At 36.8% G+C, this 26,511-nt stretch overlaps 3 protein-coding genes and 1 long non-coding RNA gene across 8 annotated transcripts; 1 reads left to right on the top strand and 3 right to left on the bottom strand.

The window, feature by feature from the left end:
* Positions 1-1,277: 1,277 nt before the first annotated feature.
* LOC114872436 lies at positions 1,278-2,363 on the bottom strand. Its single transcript, XR_003788766.2, has 3 exons — positions 2,152-2,363; positions 1,735-2,058; positions 1,278-1,661 (listed from the first exon to the last, which is right to left on the bottom strand). It is a non-coding gene; the product is annotated as an uncharacterized LOC114872436 (long non-coding RNA).
* Positions 2,364-3,464: 1,101 nt separating this feature from the next.
* LOC114872433 (alpha-tocopherol transfer protein-like) lies at positions 3,465-16,002 on the top strand. 4 transcript variants are annotated; one of them, XM_029179618.2, is made up of 5 exons: positions 3,465-3,699; positions 14,187-14,360; positions 14,444-14,997; positions 15,078-15,228; positions 15,313-16,002. In XM_029179618.2, exons 2-5 carry the CDS (start codon positions 14,192-14,194, stop codon positions 15,342-15,344), a joined length of 906 nt encoding a protein of 301 aa, XP_029035451.1. In that variant the 5' UTR covers positions 3,465-3,699; positions 14,187-14,191; the 3' UTR covers positions 15,345-16,002. The 4 variants fall into 4 exon arrangements, with proteins under 4 accessions (XP_029035451.1, XP_029035448.1, XP_029035450.1 ...); XM_029179615.2 differs by lacking the exon at positions 3,465-3,699 and adding an exon at positions 4,809-5,137; XM_029179617.2 differs by lacking the exon at positions 3,465-3,699 and adding an exon at positions 10,152-10,268.
* Positions 15,982-20,282, bottom strand: LOC114872432 (alpha-tocopherol transfer protein-like). 2 transcript variants are annotated; one of them, XM_029179614.2, is made up of 7 exons: positions 19,980-20,282; positions 18,766-19,018; positions 17,875-17,966; positions 17,562-17,807; positions 17,289-17,483; positions 16,822-16,993; positions 15,982-16,278 (listed from the first exon to the last, which is right to left on the bottom strand). In XM_029179614.2, the coding sequence occupies exons 2-7, from the start codon at positions 18,965-18,967 to the stop codon at positions 16,238-16,240; spliced, it is 948 nt and encodes a 315-aa protein (XP_029035447.1). In that variant the 5' UTR covers positions 18,968-19,018; positions 19,980-20,282; the 3' UTR covers positions 15,982-16,237. The 2 variants fall into 2 exon arrangements, with proteins under 2 accessions (XP_029035447.1, XP_029035446.1); XM_029179613.2 differs by having other exon boundaries at positions 18,766-19,194.
* Positions 20,283-21,807: 1,525 nt separating this feature from the next.
* On the bottom strand, positions 21,808-26,204 carry LOC114872434 (clavesin-1). Its single transcript, XM_029179619.2, has 5 exons — positions 25,863-26,204; positions 23,574-23,914; positions 22,899-23,027; positions 22,463-22,697; positions 21,808-22,037 (listed from the first exon to the last, which is right to left on the bottom strand). Exons 1-5 carry the CDS (start codon positions 25,984-25,986, stop codon positions 22,003-22,005), a joined length of 864 nt encoding a protein of 287 aa, XP_029035452.1. The 5' UTR covers positions 25,987-26,204; the 3' UTR covers positions 21,808-22,002.
* Positions 26,205-26,511: the final 307 nt, after the last annotated feature.

Genomic DNA, 26,511 nt, shown 5'->3' on the forward strand with positions numbered 1-26,511 from the left:
ATATCGTAAAAAGAATTTTTTCTCCTCTGATTTTCGTGTTTCTTCGAGCTCACGGAGAGTGCAGAACCCTGTCGAACCGAGAGGATTCCCATGAAATCCGTTCACTAACGAGCAGTTTATCCGGGCATTAAAGCGTCGAGCAACCCTCGAACCTAAATTAGACCTAGAGATTAGCTTCCTCGAGAGTCGATCAACGTGCAAGAAGAATCGTCGACAGTCTAAATGATCACGATTTACGGGATCAACGTTTCATCTTACGTTTCTAATCCTTTTAACAAACCTAGCGAGTCTGTGATTGCAGATAAATTGATCGGGAAACATCATCATACTTGATATCGATTTTAGAGTCAATGCTTTATTGATTCAAGGCTTAATTAATTCAAATTATTGAAAATTGCAATTATTAATTATTAACCCTAAGAATATTTTTAATTATAATGTCATGTGAACTCGATTAATTTATTAACTTAAATTCTTGTTTCTTCGTCGAATAAAAAGAAAAAAATTCCAACAGTCGCTTTCAAAATCTCACGGAAACGGTTGTTGACCTCTCGACAGAGAATGGAAAGAAAGGCTTAAAGACTCGCATAAGCGCGTGCTAGTGAGCAGTAGCAAATAAATAAAAAAGAAATTAATCGACGATCACGAATTTCACCTCAGTGTCGTTACTCGAGTCGATATCGTGCGAGTGAGAGCCATCGTTGTCCAAAGGGAAATCGCGAAATTTATATGAAACCGGAAGCGTGGCGGTAGCTCGGACACCGTTTCGATCGGCACGCTGGAGCACATGGCAATGAATCATTGTACGTATGCGTGAACATGTAGAAAGTAAAAGTTCCCTTTTTCTACAATCGAGTAATAGGCAATCAACGCATCGAATACTTGTGTTCGATAACAGGTTCGATATAATTGGCCATCGCGATGCTTTCGAATCAGCTGACTTTCCACCATTTTTATAATAAAATTTTCCTTTAGAAGCAAATTTATATATTGCTTCTTAATTAGATCAGTTTATTAATAATATTTCTCTAATTTTTACAGGTTCGTCCACCGATGTGCAAAGGGAAGAATGTACAGGAGGTTTCAAAATTGGTAAGTTACTCTTTATATTTATAAAAATACCTTTCATTCTTATGTATCTAAAAAAAGTTGTAGTTAAGAAAAACAAGTTAGAAGACTGATCAACCATGCATACTGTAAATGATCAGGAAATGATTGAGGGGAAGTATCTATTTCTATGGAGAAATCGAACGTCCGGTTGTTAAAGAACATAACGAAATGTAATTTGAACTTTGGTTAACAATTTTTATTCAAGATTCTCAAACACTTTTTTAAATCTTTCGATGGGTCAAAGGCTAGAACCGAGAGTAAGAAAAATGACACTTGTAAGAATCTTCTTTCATTCGTCTATTACGTAGCCTCCACGTAATGGCTGGCCTTCTATAGGCGTCAAAGAAAATGAAATATCTTGAAAAAACGAACCAACTACTCATATATTTGTGACGTCAAGGCATCTAAATTTTTTCTAAAGTCAGATTTAACGATTCGGAATTTAAACCACATCCGTCGTTTGACTGTCATCGACAGGCTATTTGGGACCTGACAGCTTCAAAGATTCTAATAGTATTCTAATCATGGTAATTCTTATTTCCATTATAATACTAAAAAAAAGAAATAAGACTGTATAAGTAAGTTCTTATAACATCTTTAGATTTATAATAATGAATTTTTTACCGATCACTTTTAATTAATTACACATTGTGTTAATATTAAAATACATCTTTTTCACAGAGGTGTTTTTTTCTCTTGTATCTGTGATAATAATTCAGTTTGTGTGGCACTGGCTTTACTCGTAACAGATAAACAGTAAAAAACAAGAAACGAGTTGATTTCCTTGTTTATAATCATCGGTGACCAGTTTTTCATCGATTGATAATCGATTTCTCAATCGCTTACGTTCACGCACTCGATATTCATATTCGAACATCGGTATCAGCAATAAAACGGACAGTCATCGAACGTTATGGTGACATCTGGAAACTGGCAACTGGAAAACTACTAAACGGTACATGAAAAACACTCGGATCTTTCCTTTCCACGACGCAGCGCTCGGTGAATACAAATAATGTTCTATCTGAACTACGTGCTTACTTTGAAGTTCCTCTGTTCCTGACAAGATGGTTACGGTCTCATAAGAACGGTGTTGGATGACCAAGTACAATTCTCTGTTGGTCTTACGTCAGTACACTGTTAGTCTGATAACTCAGACTCCGAGAATCGTATTTCGTTCTATATTATGCTGGTCGTTTTCTATTTGAAAGTCTAAATCCGTACGAGAGATTCATAAATTAATCATTGCTCGTGCGCAGCTATAGAAAAAATTATCTTACATAGAAAACATAATTTGATTTGTAAACGTCAACTTTAATCGTCGAAACAATTTGATACGTTCGTGGAATTTGCATTTTCCTTTGGTCGAGAGAAGAAAATTCTCAATTTAACTAAATATGGAATATCTAAATTTCTAAAGATATTAAATAAACTTTTCAACAGTTTCAAGAATATTTCGACGTGAAATAATTATTCTCTAGCTTGAAGGCAAAAAGCATGGAGATATTATTAATGGCTTTTTCGTGAAATTCATTAACAGAAGATGTCGTTTGTTCTGAACTTTCAGCTTCGGTCCGATCGTCACGGTCCAACGATACTTATGCTAAAAACATCATAAATCCTGTACGTTGGAATTGTCAAAAAAGAAAGAAGTAAAAGAATCAAGGATAACCGATCCGGTCCTGGGTAGACAGTGACCCGAGGACATTCTGTACGTCAGGTGCAAATGACGCTTATGTTTCCTTGCCCTCGGCGCGATTAAAGTCCGATCTCGGTTTCTCGCGTGTCACAAACACGCTCGTCTTTGTTCCTGTTAATCATCTGGGAGTAGTTTTGTGTTTCTAAGGAACATCGCGGTCTGCGAGTCGACGAAACTCCAGATAAACCGTGTTGCCACGCGAACGTGCTTAGAGTGCGAATTCAAATATTTATTTAAACTTAAGAAAACGAAACTTCGTGCCGGCGGAAAGTTATTCTATCGTCTTTAACTCCATAATAAGAGGTAGAATAAAAAGAACATATAATTTTGACGATTCTTTTGATTGAAATACCACTGTGATCGATCTGACCCACCTTAACGTTCCCTAGCATCACAATCGACCACCCTCGTCGCGATATCCGTTTCCAAGTTCATCGTCAATTTATTAATAAACATCTATAACCCGATCGTGGCCGCACCCTCTAGCGATAAACAAACATCCCCGCCAAGTGTTTTAAAAGGCGCTTCCATCAGAAATGGAGGGGATCATGCTGATAAACATGCCTCCTGGCCGACCCATTAATCCCCTGACCGACTGAAATCATTCGTTTCGATCGATCCTCTCCTCGTGTGCAGCAACCAGCCACAACGTCGAACATCCACGAGAGAAAAATTTGTTGGAAGGGGTAGGGTCAGATCGGGTAGGGAAGGTCATAGCTCGAAGCGGCTGGTACCGAACGCGTTTATATAGAAGAGAAGGTCTCGTTTACGCATCACTCATTAGCGTGCGACATTTCGTTTTCGTCGGGTGATCTTACGTGCTGATAAGCGTTGTGCTAGTACAGAGTTTCTCACGCTTCTTGTTGGAGACGGGAAATTCCGGATAACCGGTGAGTGTGGATTATACTCATCATTTTATGGATAATTATGGAGAACGTTGAGAGTGATAGTGTTGTTGGGGGTGGTCGATTTTTTTGTGCTGAGAATATGATCGATGGTTTTTGAGAGAAAATTTTGAATACTGTGAACTTGGGTAGCAGACAGTGAGAGCTGTGATGGTTAATTGTTTTTTAATATCTCATTGTCAGTTTGAATTTAAATAATTTTAATATGTTTTTGCAATGAAAAAACTGGTAATATACAGTTGTCAAAGTGTTTATTGATTAATAGTACAATGAGTTTAAACATGAATAAAGATTCAAAATATATTTAAAATGAAACATATGATTTTGATAAATAATATCTATGGAAACATACATTTAGTTGATTATATTCATGATTATATGAATTATATAATCCGCGTTGGACATTGACCGAATGACACATACACCGAAGCACCTGTTTTCTCTTTTGTTTCCCTTATTGTTATTTTCAAATTGCTACTGACATTCCCGCGGTTCGTCTCAAAATCTTGACCTTCGACCATCATGGTTACATGTAATGGTTCTCCATTGCATTACACGCGGAGAAGTCGATACGCTACCGCTTTAAAATTTTTATTGGCTCACCCTGTATAATTAATTACGACAATAGATCGTGTCATTGTATCACGAGTGTATACAAATAGGGAAGTAAATAGTTTGTAAACTTGTTCGATCATGTATTTATTTTCTCAAAAACAAAGCATTATGTAAAAAATATTATTCTACAATTTTGACACAAATTTACTTGAAATAGTCGAGGATATAAATAGGAGTTTCCAAAATATGCGGATCCAAAATTGATCCGGGTATGACATAATCGCTTGCCAGATGAAATAACACGGAGGTGCAACTTCCCCACCATGCTGCAGAATGCACCTTCACTTCTCCTTCGTCTTGCTTATCCATCAGAACAGCTGCTTCAATCCTCCCACTTGATCGGTTCGATCCCATTTCCCCACTCAAAACCAAGTGAATTTTATCCATGGAACGATTTTCCCCCTCAACCTGACACGCATTTCCCATCTCCCACTCCATCCTTCGATACAGACGAGTCGTCCGTCAAAAGAAACGATCTCGCGTTAACCTGCGTCATCGTCACGAGCGTGTACACATGGAAAAACTCGTCGAGATTCGTCTTTTCGACCCTGACGGTGAATTGGCTCGCGTATAAGAACAGACCCCAGGGCCCGGGGCCCTCTCATTTTCGTTCGTTTTTCGACCGGAACGCGCCACCGCGTCGATCTATTCCGTTCCAAAATTTTCCAACAGTTTTTCGAGCTTCGAAGTCTGCTCGACGTTCAGTTTTATGGCTACCTTTGAACGATCCTTGTAACGAGCCTTGATTCGAAGGTGAATCCAAGAAGTGCAGGAGAAACTTTGAATGTCGCGATGGAGTACATAAAACGTGAGTAAGAGAAAGTACTTTTTAGTTAATTGAAAAATTTTCCTTCTCATTTTTGAAACCCAATCAAGTAATATTAACTGTATCAACACTTTGGCAACTGTTGCTACGTATTTGTTGCAATTCTATATCAATTGGTTGGGGTAATTAAGGATGACGATTAAAAATTGTCCTGTTATTAGTCCTATAATTAGTCATATAATTTTCCAATCACTGTTCCGACTTAATGTGTTTATTAGCGTCACTTTGATCTATTGAAGTGATTTATCTAGATCGAAAAGACTGCCATTTATAATTAAATATAAATAGTAAGCCGTGTAGAAAATTCTATACGTCCAAGTTAATTATTATGTTTCTACTTTATCATTAAAACGTTAAGTAAAAATAGATTTTAATTACTAATTAAAATGTATCCATCGAGGGGAACCAGGCACCTTTATCTCGACATTTCAAACGCGTTTCTTGCTACCCTGTAGTTTATTCTCATTAAAATTTATACACGACTTCGTGGCACTTAAAAACACGCCAATTATTCTAGCAAATATAGATACTTGTGCAATCGCAAATAACGTGTCATAGCAAAGAAGAGCGATCACTACCGTCGGACGTCACTGTTTAGAGACTGTACCGAAACGCATAAAAAAGGAAAGGGAATGAAAAAAACGTGAGCGGATCGTGGAAACGGGCTGATATGCAAATTGAATCTCTGCGTTCTCGATGAGCGTTTTTTTGCCCGGTCGATCAGAAATTAAAATCGATCATTTGAAATTATAATTTCCATGTTGGTGATGCGCGAACCAGAGTATCCATCGTTTCGTGCTAGATCCGAGACAATATCATCGCGAATCGTTTCGCTTTAACAATTTGCATAATCGCCGTCTGGTAAAATCATTGACTGACATTTTCGTACTATTCCATGCGTTTCGTAACACCAATCCGATACATTCACTTTCCTGAGATTTTAATGCCGTTTAAGAAACTTGGATACTCCCGTTTAAAACAACTTATCTTCTGGTGTAAATCGAAATTTATTTCAGAAACTTTTGAATGGCTAGCGTTATTCGAAAGAGTTCATCCTCTGAACATTTTTCTTTTTTCCAAAGTTGTTTCCCTGTACAACTTTGAAACGGTTTTTACGAAGAGCATTATAAAGCACGATCAGAAGTGGCCATTCTTCTTTGTGTTCATCGCACGTGCAAGACTTCTTGCAAGTATACCAGCCAAGTTTCTCCACGACCGTGGCACGCTTGCCACGCAGTCAATGTGTTACGTTTGAATGACACAATACAGCGCGGTCACGAGTTTCCCGCGATGGGGAACGAGTTAGTTTCCTCGAAGTTTCAGCGGGAAATTTCTTTTTCAAACTTGTCTCTCGACTGCTCTAGGTATCGTTACTCAATCGTTCGATAGAAAAACCGTCCGTACTACTGCCTCACCTTATCCAACTATTTTTATAAAAGGTTAATTAATTTTTTAAAGGGTTGATTGGACGTCGTGAAAATTAGGTTCTTATATTTTTAGACTCAATCAACGTCAACGTAATGAAACTGTTTTGTATTCCTAGTGGAAGTTTCATGATGTAGCTACCGTTTCTTCTTTTGTTTCTTTTCTTTTCTTTCATTACTTTTTGTTCCCTTTTTCGTCTCCATTTCCTCTGTTCATTCTTTTCACTCATTGTAAGCTGCTGCTTTTTGCCTCGCTTAAAGCCCTTTTGCTCTTTCATTTTTCCTTCGAATGAGAAGCTTGAACCACTTTTGAAATTAAGTTCACCTCTCTCGGTTGAACGCCGACTGTAATTAATGAATTAAATGTTTAAAAGATTGCAAAATTTTCCTGCCCAATTGTTGTTAAATTCATTTCAACTATAATCTATAGCCCAGCTCAATCTCTAACGTCACGGTACATGTGTAAAAATTCGTCTAACATATCAATTTGGATATTTTGCATCGATGATGTGTTGATGCATGTAAATACTGCCTGTTGAAGGTACTCGTAACGTAAAGGCGATCGAACGATGAACGTAGAACACAGTGTGCCACGTTTTTGGCATCGATTCAGATACTATTTCAACGTTGAAATAGCGGTCGGAGCTGGTAAATGATCGCGAAGGTAACCAGCTCGGCTCGTTGCACCCTTTTTTCCCAAGCAGAACTTCTTGGTCGGCTGCCAATTGTAACGGTGGGTCGATGTGCCTAAGAAAGGAATCGCTCGATAAAATTTTACAACCCCCGAATGCAGCTGCAACGAGCGACTGCAATCCTTACTTGCAGTCTGCTCGTAAATCTTGATGATAAAAACTGATAGAAGAAAGGGAAGAGATAAATGTACGACGTCGCAGTTACTTAAGGAAATAATTTAAAACTTGAAGTTTTAATAAAGATTGGTGTTTTCTATTCGAAAGTTTTTTGGTCTTTCGCGAAGTTTAGTAAGGGTAGTTACAGGGTTAATTTTCATCCTACCACCTTCTACATTATATTATATTTTCAAGTCATGGTAATTAAAATTTAAAAAAGATGACAGTATGAAATATGAGATTAAATTAAAATTGAGGTTCTCTCCATGGTCCGCCATCCGAGGGTTGACTAATCAACCTTCGTAATTTCAGTAGTGTTATAAATCCAAATTACAAATGGATTTACTATTGTTAATTTAAAGATTAGTTATATTTCTCGATCCAGTATTGACAAAATTGAACGGAATCAATATTGACCCAGGTCAATAACCCCATTTTAAACTTCAAAGTTCAAGTACCTATGTATATAGATACATGTTGATCGTTCACTTTCGAAGCTGAAGAAAAGCTTTTCGTATCCGAAAAGAGAAGAAGAACTAAAAGATAGACATGGATGACCCTGATCGTGGAAGAAGTTCACCTCGAACAGTGGCCCCTTCTTTTTTGATGGCTCGTGCAGCTCGAGGACGCAGACAGTGAAAGAAATTTGACCTTTTTCGTGTTTCCGTTTCGTAATTCATATAAATTTGTTTTTTTCTTCTGCAAATTAATTTTTATCGAATTTATACAAACATTTAGAATACATAATTTCGAATCCGTGACTCTTTCTTCATCGACCAGCTGTCTGGAGATAACACTGGAAACGGAAGTTTGTTCTTTTTTTCTCAACATGATTTCGTCACTCCGAAACGACCATGATTGAATATTCAAGCAACGTGCCAGTACATACATCGACAAAAAGGCAGTCAACTTAAACATATATGAATATAACTATACGTCGAAAATTAACAGAATATTCAATCTTTCCAAGACTTGCCATTCGAAATGTTGTCAATCTACAATATTAATATTCATGAAAAAATCATGTCTCTCGAATGTTTTCAAAGTCGCAGACGAATGAAACAATAAAAGATATTATTTTTTCATGAAAGTTTAAGGAGAAACTCAGTTAACTTTTCTTTCGCTGACGCGTTTTTCTTGACAACTTTTTTCTGCATACGTTAGATCCAGTTTTGTAACATGTTGCAAGAATCAGGTTTTGAAATTGTTTAATATAGATTAACTGGTAAAATAGAAAGTCCACGCATTCAAAGGAATTCAGAAAGGCTTTTTATCCAATTTTTTTTTCTCGTTTCTTCGCCTCGTTTGTCAACCAGCAATTACTGCTCCGATCGCGTCCTTGATCCTTTTTCTCGTCACTTTCGCGATCGATATTTTCCTGTGTAATTTTATAACACAAACGGCATATAATTCAATTAATTATAGTCCAAAACATTTGCAATGCAATTTGTTATAAAAGAACATTGAAATTTTGAAAAATTTCATTTAAATTCTATTTAATTTTCATTTCCGGCAATGTTTGATTTAATTACAACTTTTTATGGCAATCAAGTGTATTAAAGAAAATGAAAAGGATGAAGAAATATGAAGCGAGGTCACGCGGAAATAATTTAATTTAACTGCTGGATGATCTGGTTCCACGAAAAACACGTTCACTTACAACATTATATTGAGAAAAAACAGCTTATGTTTTTACAGTCAGCGAAATAATATTTTCAACTCTGAATTTAGTATGAACGTCACGCTTATATAAAACTGAGATGTTGCGTTTCATTTGCAATTCATACCCGTTTTACGTTCACTCGTAGTCTTATTAATTTTGTATTTAAACGCGTCATTAAAGTGTCGTGGAAATTCACTATTGCACAATGAACGTAACATCGAAACGAAAAAAGAAAGTTTCTTGCTACATGATTTTCCCAATCGATCATTCACTTCCGTCATTGATCAGCGCCAGAAAATGTTGCTTTAAAACCTGCGCGTTTTATATGCGCTTCAAATTTGCGTATCACTATGGATTTACCTCATTTCCGGTCTACGATCGTCAGACAGAGCAACTATATTCCTTAACGATTACATAAATCACTCGGCAATCGTCTTTTTGCATTTTATTCCACACGATATCGTTTCTTCTTTTATTCTTTATGACGATGCACTTTTTGATGCACTTTTTAGTGCACTAATTATCACCTAGAAAAAACTGTAACTATACATTTTTGTGAATACTGAATAGATTGTATTCGAGGAAAATTTTCATTAAAAAGCGAACGAAGTGAAAGAGTTATTTATGAACATAGCTGTACATGCACTTCTTGTTAATGCACAACACGATTCCATACTTCACCTGCCCGACGGGAAGCGTGATTACCAGCTGAAAAGAAAAAGAAGAGACTAAAAAAAAACGCACGGTTACACGCTAGGAGAATCCCCTGAAGCGTCACGAACATCTTGGTGGACGATTGCAATATTCAGCAGCTTAGACTGGCCGATTCAATTTCTACATGGCGAGCACAGTGATTAAGCTGACCCCGTCAGAAGCGGACGAGCGTTTTGCGAGCGGAATGCCGGCTATAATTGCTGCTTAAACGGCGATCATACGACGTCACGTGTTGTCGAGCGTTCCACGCCGATAAAGGAGCGTATCGCGAGGTGCGAAACAATTTAATTGCAAACTAAAAAAGTGTACAAGCTTCGAAAGAAATTAATTCATAGAAACTGACCCTGAGTTACAATAAAAGTGTGTTTCCTGTGTTTTTTATTCCGATCGAAGATCTCAGTGACCATTTCCGTGGTATCCTCGACAGTCTGGACAAGGCTTCGACGTGATTTCGATGTTTAAAAGTATGTTGAGAATGTTTTGTAATTACCTTCGAGTAAATTTTCGTGTTGTGCATATCTAAAGTTGTTATCATTGTTAATTACCGGAAGTATCAATCGTAAGCGTGGAAAATGTAAAAGATAAGTGATTTATTTAATGTATTTGATTTCCTTGCTAAATCACATTTATTTAATGTACTTAATTTCCTCTCAGGGCTAATTATATCATTTACTTGATTCCCTTCCCGAGTAATTTGGATAATTTACTTAACTCTTTTTCTCGGTTACTTATTTAATTTATTCGAGTTCCATTCTCACTTTATGTATTTAATTTATGCAACTGTTTTTCCACGTGATGTTCTGAAATGACAAATTTGTACTCGCTTCATGCACCTTAGTAAATAAATTATTTTAAAAAATCAATTGACTTATTATTTACTTTGATGAATTTCCTTCTTAATTTATTTAGGTAATTTAGTTAACTTATTTTCTCAGTTATTTCTTTATATAACATTCTCAATATGAAAAGTTTGACCTAGAACGAGGTGCGACCTCCTCAGTCTTATAGCGACCGCCGAAGGGTGCGGATCAACCTATTAAACATACATATAGGTACTTTTAATTTACTTTGTTTATTTTTTCTGCTTATTATCAAGCTTATCAAAGAGGAATAAAATTTATCATTTTATCTCTCTTCGAGGCCTCGGCCGACCACACCTTTTATTTATTATTTTATCCTTCCTTATGAGCCCCGCCTCACTTTTTCCAGTTATTTATTATTTCATCCTTCATTATGGTCCATCCTTTCCAGTTATTAATTATTTTATCCTCCTTTATGGGTCAAACCCACGCTTCCTAATTATTTATTATTTTATTTCTCATTATGGGCCTCGCGGAGACCACCCTTCCCGATTATTGTTTATCCTATTCTTACTCTTTATGGACAAACTTACCCTTTGCAGTTATTTATTTTACTCACCCCTGCATTCCTTACGTCTATGTATCTCTTACATCCTTGCTTTCTTCATATCCCTGCATCCTTTACATCTCTGCACCCTTACATCTTTTTTTTTTTTTTTTTTTTTTTTTTTACGTGGTGGAAATCTTCAGAAAGACACCTCCAGTCCCTCTGGGGAGGGGCCAGAGGTAGTGTGGGATTTTTACCCACTAAAACCACCACGGTGGCCTGCACAGGGGCTATAGAAATATGACCTTTGACCCTCCCCCACCTGCCAAATTCCGCCGACATCGGGGGCCACACCCGATGCCGGCACTCCTCGGGCCGCGTGCAGTGGAGACCGGGGCCCCAGCCCTGGCCCCCTGCGGCCCTGCAGACCCGTTTAACCCTTACATACCTGTATCACTTACATCCCTACATTCCTTATATCCCGGCATCCCTTATATTCCTTTATCTTCTATATCCCTGCATTAATTATACCCAGCATCCCTTAGATCCCTCCATTCCTTATATCACTGCATCCTTTACACCCCTGCTTTCCTTACATGCCTGGATCCCTTATATGTATGCATTCCCTACACCCCTGCTTTCCTTACATGCCTGCATCCTTACATCTAAGCATTCCTTACACCCCTGCTTCCCTTACATGCCTGTCCTTATATTCCTTGTACCGCTACAAGCTCTTTTTGAATAAAAAATCGTTACAAATTTAGTTCCTTTTTTCGCCACCAGGGGGCGCTGTATCGATGTCGAATCAGCGCCATCTGGTTTTTGAAAAAGGAACTAAATCAAGCAGAGATTTTGGCCCTCTAGCGGCAAAAATGTGAACTAAAATTTCGATGTCGAATCAGCGCCCTCTGGTTTTTGAAAAAGGAACTAAATCAAACCGAGATTTTGGCCCTCTTGCGGCAAAAATGTGAACTAAAATCTCGACCTCGAATCAGCGCCCTCTGGTTTTTGAAAAAGGAACTAAATCAAGCAGAGATTTTGGCCCTCTAGCGGCAAAAATGTGAACTAAAATCTCGACCTCGAATCAGCGCCCTCTGGTTTTTGAAAAAGGAACTAAATCAAGCAGAGATTCTGGCCCTCTAGCGGCAAAAATGTGAACTAAAATTTCGACCTCGAATCAGCGCCCTCTGGTGGTAAAAAAAGGAACTTAATTTGTAACGATTTCTTACTCAAAAAGAGCTTACAGGGATGTAAGGGGTGCAGGGATTTAAGGAATGTAAGGATATAAGGAATGCAGGCATGTAAAAGATGCAAGGATATAAAGAAAGCAAGGATGTAAAGGATGCAGTGATGTAAGGAATGCCGGGATGTAAATAATATAGTGATATAAGGGGTGCAGAGGTGTGTAGGAATCAGGGATATAAAGGATGCACACGGGAGTAAAAAAATCAACACGTTCGTCCACCTAATGAGTGTATTCAATAAGCTAGGAAGATAAATACAGCAAATTAAATTAACGCGGAAAATAAGATATATAGATATATGTATGTTTAGCAGGTAGATCTGCACCCCTTGGTGGTCACTATGAGACTGATGATGTTTCACTTCGCTCTACGTCAAACTATTGATAACAATGCCACAGCCAGCTATCTTTGTTCGAATCAGTGGCTGTAAATGTTTTTTATTTTTAATGTGGGGTACATGCATAACTTCGTACATACGAGGTGTGGTAAAAGAGGGACTGGTAAAACAGGCACGACTGTCATACCGATTGCCTGGGATACCTAGACCCCGCAACCGTGCCCCCTGGAGAACAAAGATGTGTCCAGTCTTTTTTATATTTGTAGTCACTGTTTCCTGCCACGTTTACGCTCTTTTTCACGATGCATTTGCTAAACAGAATACAGTCGCTGGTGACTGGTACCTGTGTTTTGTTCAGATCGACATAGAATTGTTAGGCTTCAAAATCATTTCATTTGACTTGTTTCGATTGAATCACTGTTTAAATAATTTCTGATGTTATTAACTCCTAATAATGATTGCTAATATCATATAAAAAATTATCGATCATTATCAATAAAATTTGAATCAACGTCCTTTCCTTTTTTTCCATTACCTGTACCAGCTACAAAATAAAAACCAGATGCGAAGTACCAGTGAAAACGTTTATTATTTATCAGCTCTGGTTGGTAGATACGTGCATCATAACGAGAATACGATAGCAAGTGATAAACACCGGACACTGATAACAGACTGATTTTCCGACTGTCACGTTGTTGTGATTCTAAACGTATAACAAACGTGCTTCGTTAACGTTTTGCGGAAGTAATAAAACGTGTGATTAGTACCTTCTATAATTAATTGGAAAACGATAATCCATCGACAATGATCCATTAAAACAATGATCTATAATGAAGACATCAGTGAAGAAACGAAGATAATGATGTCTTTCATTCTGACAGACAACTTTCATATAAATTACACGAGAAGTAATAAACTTACAATTCTGCATGTTTATGGTACACATTCAAATAAATTCCAATGACACACGTACTTGGAACGAATCTCATTGGATCCATGCACAAATGAGTCACAATTCGTGACGAATCGTTACGCTGTTGCGCTATCGGAGCATTACTCGCAACTTCCGAGTGGATATGCTGTAATTAAATAGTTCGCGAAACGTGTGCTCAGTTGTTTAGTATTCTTTTGAATGTCCTGATGGAAACCGGTCGACCTCTTTTCCCAGCAAATTTTATTCGATACTTACTGGTGATCGAAGACCGAAGAGTATCCAAAAGTAACAAGAAAATTCAAAACCTCTGATCATGGAGCTGGGAAGTTAGTGTTGAACATCGTTATAAAATTATTAAATATTTTATTCGACCTGTCACTCGTGTTTACGATTTCTTCGCTCGAAATATCACTGAAAACGTTCTCATTGTATGCAAAATTACGTTCGTCGACTCGATTGGTCCTTAAATACTCTACGCTTCTTCCTTTCATGAATCGTAACGTGGGAATTTTGTTTTCAGAAACAATGTTGACCGATTGCGAGAAACTTCCGTCCCTGAAACTCGGCGACTTCACGCTCGAGTTTGAGCTTGGACCACCTAGCGCGGAATTGCAGGAAGTCGCTAAAAAGGAGCTACGAGAGACCCCTGAACTCCAGAAAGAAGCAATTGCTCAATTTAAAGAATTACTCAAAGGTAATGATGATTTCGTTTTTAATTGAATTTCACGCTTTCCCTCGTTCGTTGAAAAATAATAATTAATGATAATTATTTAACAGCCGAGACGGACCTAAAAGTTCCATTGGATAACGAGGCATGGTTGATCCGGTTCCTCAGGCCTTGCAAGTATTATCCGGAATCAGCATTGAAGCTGGTGAAACATTATTACAACTTCAAAGTGAAACACGCGAACGTATACGATAACTTGAAACCGAGCCGGGAAAAGAACATCTTTGAACAAAATATCCTGACCGTGTTACCGAATCGGGACCAACATGGACGAAGGATGTTGATCATCGAGCTGGGTAAAAAATGGAAACACAACAAGTGCAACCTGGACGAAGTATTCAAAGGATGCGTCTTATACCTGGAGGCAGCTATGTTAGAGCCAGCTTCACAAATCGCAGGAGCAGTTGTTATATTTGACATGGACGGATTGAGCCTTCAGCAAACATGGCAGTTCAATCCGCCGTTCGCGAAAAGGATAGTCGATTGGCTGCAGGATGCTATGCCGCTTAGGATAAAAAACATTCATATTGTTAATCAACCATACGTGTTCAATATGGTGTTCGCGCTGTTCAAACCGTTCCTTAGAGAAAAGCTGAAGAGCAGGGTGGGTTGATGAACAAAACTCTCTCTACTCTGTTCTCTGTTTAAAGATTTATATTATTTGAAGAATTTTTACGTTTCCAGATCATCTTCCATGGCACGGATCGCAAATCGTTACACCAGTACATTTCACCAAAATGTCTGCCAGATTGTTACGGAGGAAATCTGCAAATTCCAAGAGTAACTGGACCACAGTGGCTGGAGTTGTTGCTAATGTGCGATCAAGAATACGATGGTACGCGGAAATTTTATTTATTTAAATTCGTTTTTAAAATAAAATGCCTTTCAGTTTTAATCTAATTATTCTGTTTCTTCTCAGCGATCAACTCGTACGGTTACAAGAAGAAGTAGTTCATCTCCTTGGACGTATGTATCTTCAAAAGAAGAGCAGCAGAAACAGAAAAGAAAATGCTTGCTTACAATCAAAAATCGGATCTCGAGTCGATTTTCGAACAAACAACATCAGCTGTGGGTTTCTTTTATCAATGTGCTGAACCAAGATTGGTCGTTCTACTCGCTTGCTTATTTGTGAAGAACATGTTACCCCTGTTGCGCTCCTAATTGACTCTCTATAATTATATATATTTTTATAAAAAAAAAGAAGAACAACGAATCGTGAACAGCATTATGTAATTCGTTACACTAGCCTCGATTGTATTATTGAAAAAAAGAAGACAGTTAAACTGTCAATAGGATAATTGAGTTAAGCTGTAAATTAACAATTTATGATATTTATGATATTATTTAATAAGGAGGATCAGAATGTTCTTAACAAACGATATAGATTTTTGTTTAACGGTGGTGAGATCTGTTAATTAAGAAGACTTCAATTCTTTTTTTTTTAAGTTTATAAATCAATTTTCATGTTGCACGATTGGTAAATCATTTTGTCGAACATTCCAACGATTGTAAATGTTTTGTACGGAGAAAAGTGTAAGATATTCCTCTCTGTAAAATGTTTTTTATTTATAATTAAAGATACATGAAATAAAATATATGACAATCCGAACACAGTTTATTTAAACATATTATTTGCGTTTACCCTTTTTACAAACTCGATTTTACACCGATCAAACACATTCATGGAGTTAAACAACGATATATTTCATTTGATTTATTGGCACGAACGATTATTGTTTGTTAATCATCGTTTTTAACATACCATTAATTGATGTACAAGGTAAGATTGTAGCATCTTGTTTCTCGTTTGATCTCAACATTGATAAATAACTTCACTTGCTTTCTTATCGCTTTGCATTTTTTTTATACCCGTGTTTATTGGAAACTAAAAGAAAAACAAAAGATTAATTTGTCGCATAAGAAGTAATTCACTATTTACACTGAATAAAAATGCCTTTTGCCATTTTGAAATCGGTGGTTTCGTTTTCGAGATATAAGCAATTGAAGATCGACTTCCGGGGTGCTCTGTTTGAACCTAATTTTTAAACAGAGCACTCCAGGAGGCCGATCTTCGATCTTCAAGTTTATATTTTCAAAACTAAGTAGCAAGAATAATGAAGAAAGAATAAACCTTGAAATTCTGATGAATTTCTACGATAACGAAGTTAGGTGAACCGGAAGTCGACATTTTCTTTGTTCGTCCGTCAAGAAAAATTATACTTGACCACGATTACACAACAAGATTCATGCTTGGTAATGATATATGGTAAAACAACATACAACCACGCATTAGATACCTAATTATGCGAAGCAGAATATTTCTGATATGACCAGATTCGAACGTGAAAAATGGTGTTCTAAAGGTTTCTTGTTCCTCTTTAATCTACACTATAGTAAATAATAAAGCCGAATGGAAGATGAAAATTACCTTCGAAATCTTTCTCGAACAAACAGAAATAATCAGAAATTCCTTGACCAATAGGAACAGTTGGCATTTCGAAGTCTCCACCAAGTTCTTTAGGTAAGTTTTTGGTGCCTATAATAGAAGTCAACGAACTCCAGTTCGTTCCATGGAAATGAATCCTGTTACGTGTTTTCTCCTGCAAGATAATTCGAACAATCAGCGCTACATGTTCATAGTTAAACGAGTTAATTAAATGAATCTATTATCGTGGCTGATGGGAAAACATCGTGCCAACGTCATGACCTGAATTATTTCTTTGATTCTTTTGAAATTTTAATTTGCTCTTGTATAATTCATTACTTATACCTGTTTGTTGAACTTCTTTTTCTTTGAAAAGGAACTAGGAGTTAACTTTATTAACGTCAGATCATTTGAAATTGACATGAAATACATTCGTTTCAAATTATACTTCCCATCGCGAAAGAACTTACCATAAGGAAAGGCTTAAAAATGGCGAAGACCATGTTAAATATAAACGGTTGGTTCACTATGTGAATTCCCTTCAGACGAGATGGCAAACATTTCTGTACCCATTCTGCCACATTGGCAGCGAAACTAGGTGTGAAATAGGTTACTTGGCTCAACGAGAGTCCGTCCATGTTCAGGAGTACGTGAACACCAGCTATCTGAAATCACGAATAAATAAATATTAATCTCTGTTCGAGGTAATCAAGTCGAATCACTTTTTATTTCATTTTTTGCACCTGCGTCTTTGGCTCGGCAATGGCTGCATCCAAGGACAACATAGAAGCACGAAACAAATTATCAAGAGAAACCTGCTTAGGATTCCACTTTTTTCCAGCGTTAATTAGCAACAACCTGCAACCGTCTATCGTTCGATCTGGTAATGGTATCACAAGTTCTGCGACAAATGGTTTTGTCTCTACGCTTGGTAGCAGATTTTCACAGTATCGTGGATGGTTCAGTCGGAATTGATAGAACCTTTTCATCTACCAAATCATACATAATAAATTGGTATGATATATTAAATATTGGGCATCGAATATGCGAACTCACCAATTCGAAGGCACTCTTCGGGTACCATTTGCAAGGTCGCAGGAACTTCTGAAGAAACTCGTCATTGTCCGGTAAAACCAAATTCGGCTCAGCTGTGAATGAAAAATCTGTTAGTTCTATAGATGGTAATTACCTGTTTGTGCAATTTCCACGTTTCAATTATCGAGCAGAATACTGACGACGTGATCGTCATCACGAGGAATTTAATTGCGTTCAGAGAGACTCTTTATCGCAATCGAAGAAATCGTTTTATTGTGGAATAATAATCAGGCAAGGTAATAAATAGGTGAGAAAAATATCTCATGAACTATTAATTTCACTATTATTATGCCTTAATCCTTTAAGTAGAATATTCATAAATGTCATTGAATTTCATTTCTCTATTTGAAATAATTTTTATCAAATATAATAATACACGTTTTCGTCAACTCTGATTTCCTTGTTAAAATCAGTTTAAGGAACATCAAGTCGCATAGTGAAACTTTCATTTTCCCTCGACCGGTTTTCACCGTAAAAATAAATACAACGAACAGCTTCGTTGCATTCACAATGCATGAAATCTTCCTGGAGAATTTCCATCCGGTATATCTTCTTAGAATGTACCAAACATCAGGAAAATTATAATTTCATTCCTCCTATAAACGTGTATCTTTTTCCCCTCTCTATTTAACCTCATGCTAATTATCTATATCGTTTGCCATTCGTTCAATCAATTTCATCGATCGAATAATCGATACGATAAGAGTTGGATTTTCTGATTATCGAGAATTAAGAAGCTCGTTAAATCTCGTCAATAAAGTGGAGAAATTGATCGATCTCGATTAGAAAACTTTCTTGATACAAATTCTTCGTGTTATAGAAAGGTATTTGAGCAAACACCGTAGTAATTACCTTTTAATATTACCCTGATGTCCTTCAACGCTTGCTGGACTACCTCAGGTGTCTCTCGAAGCTCGTTTTTCGCCTTCTCTTTGAAACTCTCATCGTCATCATCCAATTCAGCCTTCAATACGAAATTACCCGCGGTGAACTGTGGTATCTCTCTCAATTTCATGATTTCCCCCTCGTCCGGATTCCCTTGTTTGGCCTCCATGCCAGGATCAGTGGCAAGGATCGGCCTTTGCTTGTCACCAAAGAAATTTATCTGTCGGAAATACATGATCTAGCTGGCTATAGACAATAGACAATCCCCCTGGTCCACGTTCTTCCTCCCTGTTCCCGTGTTCTTGTGGTCTTGTACACAGCTGTGTTCGGATGCGTGTGTGCAAAGGCTTTTGTGTGCTGTACTTGTGGTGTTGTTAAAGTGTGTCCAATACCTAACTACAATATTAGCTGGTTAAAGAAGATCTTTGATTGAAGGATAATCGTATTAGGATGACATTTTGTTATAATTCAAATTGTTAGATCAGTGAACCATTCAGACAACGACAAATTAATTTTAATTCTTTTATTCCATGTTAGTATCAAAGGTTAAATAAAAATTAATTGTTATATCTATGATTAACGTTAATTATTATCTGTTGAAACGAAGTAATCAATGATCAAAATCGAATATTTCGTACAAAGTGCAATCTAGTGCAAAGTACAACAGTGGTTATTTATATATATATATATATTGTTATATTCTAAACTCACTCATTTAAAACAGCTCCCTGTTAGATAAGATAATTAAACACTTGAGGGAAAAATTAATCGCATATGAATAACTAATTCGATAAGATTGATTATTTCTAATTTGTTTCTTCAAATTTTAAACGAAAAGAATATTTCATTGCAACATTACATGATTATTGTCATCGTTACTCGTCGCTAATGACAGTTTTGATATAGGTAGAATCGACTTCCCGTTTACGACCTCTCTGATGTTAAGCAATCCGTATTTTCAAACATGGAATTTCAATAATTTCTTTGAACTCATACAGTGGAACCTCGATGACACTTATCGGTCACAGAATAATCTTACATAAGAAATAAATGATTATTATGTATATATTTTGAATAAAAGTTCGTTGTTCCTAAATCAAGCGTACCTTTAATTAATCCACTGCATGACCAATATTCTTCGAAATTATTAAAAATAAGCAAATAAAAATTAATCGACATACCTGAACGGAGTATCCTTTTTGCTCGTTTCGACGAGGATCTTTACGCAGCAGGATTGAAACGTGTTTCAAGGTATACCTTAACGCTCCAGCGAGTCGTTTGAAGAGTTTCTTCCTCTTCCTCGAAGAAGAAACAGAAATACGTTCATAGATTGTCGCACAGATGATATCCGCGATGGAATTCACGATATATCGATTACTGGATTAAGTTTATAAAAAGAAGAACAAAGGTAAGAATTGTTCTCGACGAGAGAATTCTGTCCAACGTGACCGAGACACCGGCGACGACTGGTTCGTAACAGGACTCGTAAGTCAGAAATCGGCTGGAAAGCGAGAGGAGAACTCTGTCCTCCCACTTGAACTGATGTTCGTGGCCGGCGGGAAGGGCACGGATAACCCATTGTCATGGTTTCAATTGTCGAAATTCCATTACACCACCACCTATACAACAAAATCAAAAAACTACGAAATGACCATCAACTCCTAATTAAAAAATTAAATGCCTAAATTCAAATGACCACGTATAAGAGGGCAGGCTTTAATTACCATTATGTATTTAGAACACATGTATATTCAGAAATTTTGTAGATGTAGGTAAGATATTAATTAAGGGAAAAAAAGATTGAAATTAAACAAAATTCAATCATCAATTAACACCACAAACTATTTTTATTTGACAAATAAAATTGAATAAGACTATTTAGAACCAATGATTTTCTGCCACGTTCCAATTTATTATTCTCAATGACGATTAGGTTTCTGTTATCGTTGTGGGAAAAATTGATTCATATTCAATTTTCTATCATATTTGACGAAGAATAGGCATTGTTCGAATAGCGACGAGGTCAGAGTTGGGGTCTTTGATACAGTGAAAGCTTTATGTAACTTTTAAGAAACTCGTAATTTGTAATTTATATCATGAGAACAGCAAATCAATAAATGATGCTCCATATCCGTCTTACACAAAAACTGATATTATCAATCAATATCCGAAAAGCCTGTTGGTTAGATAAGATTGCACAAAAATAAACCAATGAAGATATGTAAAAATTGAAATCGATACTGATTTGGAATTACATCAAGAAAATAAATAAGTACATAGAAAATTTCACTGAAGTCTGATCGCTTGAAATAGGAAGATTTTCTATTACTTCATCACGTAATTCAAGGAAGTTGCGTTACATCGCTTTTTTCCCAAATGCACGCGTGATTGCGAATAGATTATGATTGCGAAAGATGGAAACAGAGAAAGTCCACGAAATGTATTTCGGAGTGTGAAAGTTTGACGATTAGAAAAGTAGCCTAGCCAGCGAGCTGCTGCTCCTATTGTCACGTCGAATATGAAAAGTGTCGAACATTTTTATTCTTCTATTTTAGGATTTTAATGTTTAGAGTGTTCTAGATTTTTCACGCAATATTATACTCGTACGTCGTACGAATAAGAGACGAGAAGAGTATATTATCGCACTTTGACCTAATTTAAGAAACGTCTTCACCGTTTCATACATTTCCTTAGAAATTTTTTTAATAAAACACTCGTATAGTTATGTTTATTAAAAAAATAAGGAGATGTCTAAGAGCCCATTTAAAACTGAAATATTATCACCTATTTTCTATTTACCCTACATTACTATTCATTTCCCTACTTTCACTCATTTTGGTTCAATTTGTTCTGCGTTTCCCAACTACACGTGCCAGCGGCCATGAGTTTTACTCGAAAACCACGGTCACAAAATCGTTTTAATACGCACACATTGAGAACGTGAATTAAATACGAGAAAGGAAATAAAATGAAATTGTGATTTCCACGGATAAACGAAACGTGACGATCTTTTCGGAAAATCATTTATAAGATACAGGAAGAGTAACTGATAGTACAAAAGTATTACAACTAATTACAAGAATTAATAGGAAAAATATACAACGATTCGTGAAGTACTTAATAGTATTTTGTACAAGGCTGCGCGTGATCAAAAAGGAAAAATTTCGAAGAAAAATTTGGATATTTCGAATTTTCTTCTTTAATCTACTGGTTTTTCCGCAATCCGTAAGTGCTCCATTCTGAAAAAAAAAGATAAGGAAATAGAGATTTATTATACTGAATTATTCATTCACGAGTCACACCTTTAAATGAGACAACAATTTTCCAGCTGTTTTCAAAATACCGAGGCTTATGTAACTTTGAAGATTATTAATATTACTTCACGATAAATAAACGTTATACAATGTACAATATTTATATAAAATATTATTAAAATATGTTGTTACAATTATAGAAGGAATCGATACCCGATGGTATAACCAAATGCATAATTAAATAATAACGAGAGTGAACCATGAATATTTTAAATAAGTATCGATTATGGTTACTATTGTGTCCTGCATAGCATAAATATGATATTCAACTAATTCATTGCTATTTTATATTGCAATATTATATCGCTATTAAGTGTATATTTTAAAGTAAATTGAATCTTTTCCCTTACCCTTAAGTTTGTCCTCGTGCTTCAGCAAAGTAGGGTACCAATCTGCACTGGTGTAATCCATTTCCGGCAGATCACCATCATAATTTTTCGGCAAGTGACTCTTTGGAATGTATTGATGAAGAGATGACATTTTGGTACCATGGAAGAACATACGACTTTTCAATTTTTCCCTGACGAGTGGCTTGAACATTTGCCATATCATGTTGAAGAGGAATGGTTGCTTCACAATGTGAACCTAAAAACAATCAATTTGTACACAATGTTTCAAATCGATCAGCATTTTATTATTTATCAATCAACGATGCTACTCGAGTGTCCTTCTATATCGTTGTGAAATGGAAAGATTATTTTTATTTTTTCAAAGCTTTCAATTTACGAAATATCAGGAAGTTGTGGAAGTAACCGGTGACTTTCGCGAAAAATGAAACAAACAAACCTCTTTTAAACGCAAAGGCATGGCGTCCTGAATGAAAGTCAACAGCTTCATGTTGAAAGACGGCGTGAGACCCATCACTTGTTTCATAGACAAACCATCGTAATCCATTATAACGACGGTACCGAATATCTGTAAATAATAAAACATCAAAGTACATTCGAAGAAAACAAGCTGAACGAATTGCCGAACGGAACAAACGGAGGAGTCAGTTTGCAATTGTTTGCATAATCGAACGATCGTGATTACGACGCACACAAGCTGTTTTGTCGTATTATGAAATACACTGGTCTCCCTCAAGTTTTCCATAGTTACGACTTCGTCGAATAAGACGATTTCACGAAACATCTGGACGTCGCGTCGGTCGATATTCTTGAATTACAAATTGCAATGAAGGAGGTATTCATAGTAGTGATGGAAAGCAAGTGGATTGGGTTAGATTTAAAGAATAATGGTGGTTCAGGGATAGTGATAAACCTCTGATTAAGTAAAAGGATTACCCTCCAACAATGTTTTGCAAAGGAAATAAACATAGATTTAAAGAGTAAAATGTGGGAGGATTTGTAACAGTTCCTGGAGCTTCCCCAAAAACGCTCTACAAAGGTCGTCTCGGGATTACACGACCCTGAAATTAGTCTACGAATAAAGAGGAAAATAAAATGTGTTCACTGTAATTACCTGAGTTTCTGGCTCTTGCATAGCCAATAAGTGGACTAAATAGAGCAACCGGAGTATCTGATCGGCGCAGACTTTGGACGGATCCCAAGTCTTTCCGCAGTTAACAAACAGCACCCTTCGCCCTTTATGATCCGTGCCTTTAAGTACATTCACCACATTGTGCTCCAAAATGGCCACCTTCTCGTCGGCGGGCAGTATATTGTCGAAGAGGACTGCGTTTTTCTCTTTGAACTCGGCGACCCTCTTCATCAACTCGTAAGCGCTGTTCGCGTAGAATTTGCATGGTCGAAGGAAAATCAACAGAAAATCGTCGTCCGTTTTGAAATGGAGCTTCTTGTCCTCTGAAACAGAACGAAATTATTTTGTTAGAATATAAGTATCCTGTCTTTTTTCTCATTTTTTAATTAACACCGTGTATGCTTTTCTTCGATTTGAATCTAAAAATGGGAACAGGGTCAGAGACCCAAAACCATGACGCGATAGTCGTCGAATAATTTACCACGACATCGAACAACAAAGGTGATGCATAAATATGTGATCAGAATACATAAACCTTGCAAACGAATATAATCGTTACCGATACGTCTACCTCCCTTGGTTACAAACCTAGCTGTTGGATAAATAATATATACGATGACATAAGTGTTCTAGATGAATTCAAATTGATTGAAACGATCAATTTTATGGATTCATTATTCAATGAAAAACGTCAGATTAAAAAACGGGAGATACTTTATTATTATCGATTCAGTTTAAGGGGGTAGGCCACCTTAGACAGCCGAAATTCATATGTAAGTTTGGGATTATTTTTTTAAATGGCAAACGCAATGGAAATTTTTTAGAAAAAAATTACAAACTTACATATGAATTTCGGCCTTCCAAGGTGGCCTACTCTCATAAGGTAATTTCCTGCTATTGTTCCATAGCAAAATTAAAATTTGCCACAAATAATAAGGACACCACTTCCTGGACGTCGTTATTATTTCTATGCAGGTCATTTTTTATTTAATGTACCATCAGTCAGAAAGGAAGATTCATAAAAATTACAGTCATCGAAATGAAATCATGTCAATGAACGATTTTCGTTTCATCGGGAACGACAGTCACGGAAAGTCCAACATCCTCTCGTGTCACTCAAGAAAATTACCTTGATACTTGTTAAAAAAAGAATTACGACGATCTTCAGGTATACAAAACCGGAGGAACTGACAATCTCTTTATAATTGCATATTGTAAAAATGTTACCCTGTTTTCATCTACCTCCGTATGTCAGAAATGCACAAATATAAGTGGAATGATTAACGTTCAATATGTGAAACATTTTCTGTTAATGGAAGAAAAGATTCCGAACGTTGACACGACTTCAAGCAGCTCGAAGTGCATCGTAATGTAAACTCGGGGTCATGCAAGTTCGTTCGATAACAGTTTATCGCTGCACCAACGACCCCGTCGTTTGGTTCACCAATTTTTCCTATCTCTTTAGGGTGTAAACAACCTGTAAGCACACGATCGAAAATCATATACCGAAAAGTTGATTCGATCTTAAATCCAAATTGATAACGAGTCGGACCTTGACCCTCGAGATCAAGCAACAAAGAAGATATTTGCGATAACGTTCCCCCCACTGCATTGGCGTAGAATCAGTGTTGATAACGTTTGAAAATAGAAATGATAACGATACACTTGCGCCCCTACTAAAATATGAAATTACAGTATTTTCTTCTTGTAAAGAATTAATGAAATATTATTTACTATTTTGATTGATGATTACTTAACACTCTAACGTACCAAAGAGATCGGTTTTCTATTGAGAATATCAATAAGATGAAGAAGAGATCAATCACAGTCGCGTCGAAGAGTGCTGTCAAACGAATCTGTTTCACAGGTGTAAAAAGATGACGTAGAAATCCAATCGTCTGTCTAGGAGCGATAAAGCTGAAGATTAAAGTTATTATTACTATTGCTCGAAATAAATACGCGATAATAATTGATATGAAATTAACAGAGTTTCTTCATTTTATTTCTCCTCGTTCTATCATTATTTTATTTCCTTGGTTACTTTGGTTATTTCCTATTTTACATTTATTTTTGGTTGAACGTAGTTATCATTAATTTGGAAAATCATTAAAAAAATCAACAAATATGAAGAAACTAAGAGCCATTTGATTGATTCACAATCGAAATCTACAGGTTAATAAAAAGAGAGCACTACCATCATCCTCCTTCCAAATAAAAAGGTTGAACCTCGATGGAATCACAAGAAACAAGAAAGAAACACGAGAAACTCACCCTCCAGGTATTTCTTTAACTGAGCGAGCCCTTCCTGAATGTTCTCCGGTATCTCTCTAAGCTCTTTCTCGGCCACGGCCTTAGCTTCCGGTCCCGCCGGTTGCGTACGAAGCTCGAACGACATTCTCTTCCGTTGTTCGACGACCTACGACCGATTCACTATGTGGCAACCAACGAAACGATCCTCGCAGCAGGACGACCACAATATATCTGTGACCCAGCCGATGATATATCTCGCACGAAGAGAAGGAGGCCTCCTCTTGTCCACCATCTCGATCCAATCTTTGACCGCTCAAAGTCCAATCGTCGTCACAACGGTCCGATTCCATGACTGTCATTCCGCGTCGACCGATTTCGTGCTCTATGTACACCGAATAAAGATGAGACACTACTCATCGACGACGTCGTCACATGATAAAGAAACGTCCACGAGGCCCCCGTTTCTCTAAACCGTTGATAAGCGACAACTTCAACTTTCGATTAAGAAATTCGCGTGGAAGATTAACACCGATCTTGGTTCCAAGGGTGGATCGTTGAAGTTCGAGATAGTAAAAGATGGTGAATTTACGTGGAGTAGACAAAGATGCTAGCTAAAACTTGAGAAATATTAACGAAGAATTTTATTGGAGGCTGGTTGAAAAGAAATCAG

Source organism: Osmia bicornis, chromosome 11 (genome assembly GCF_907164935.1).
Source record: "Osmia bicornis bicornis chromosome 11, iOsmBic2.1, whole genome shotgun sequence".
Taxonomy (NCBI): Eukaryota; Metazoa; Arthropoda; class Insecta; order Hymenoptera; family Megachilidae; genus Osmia; species Osmia bicornis.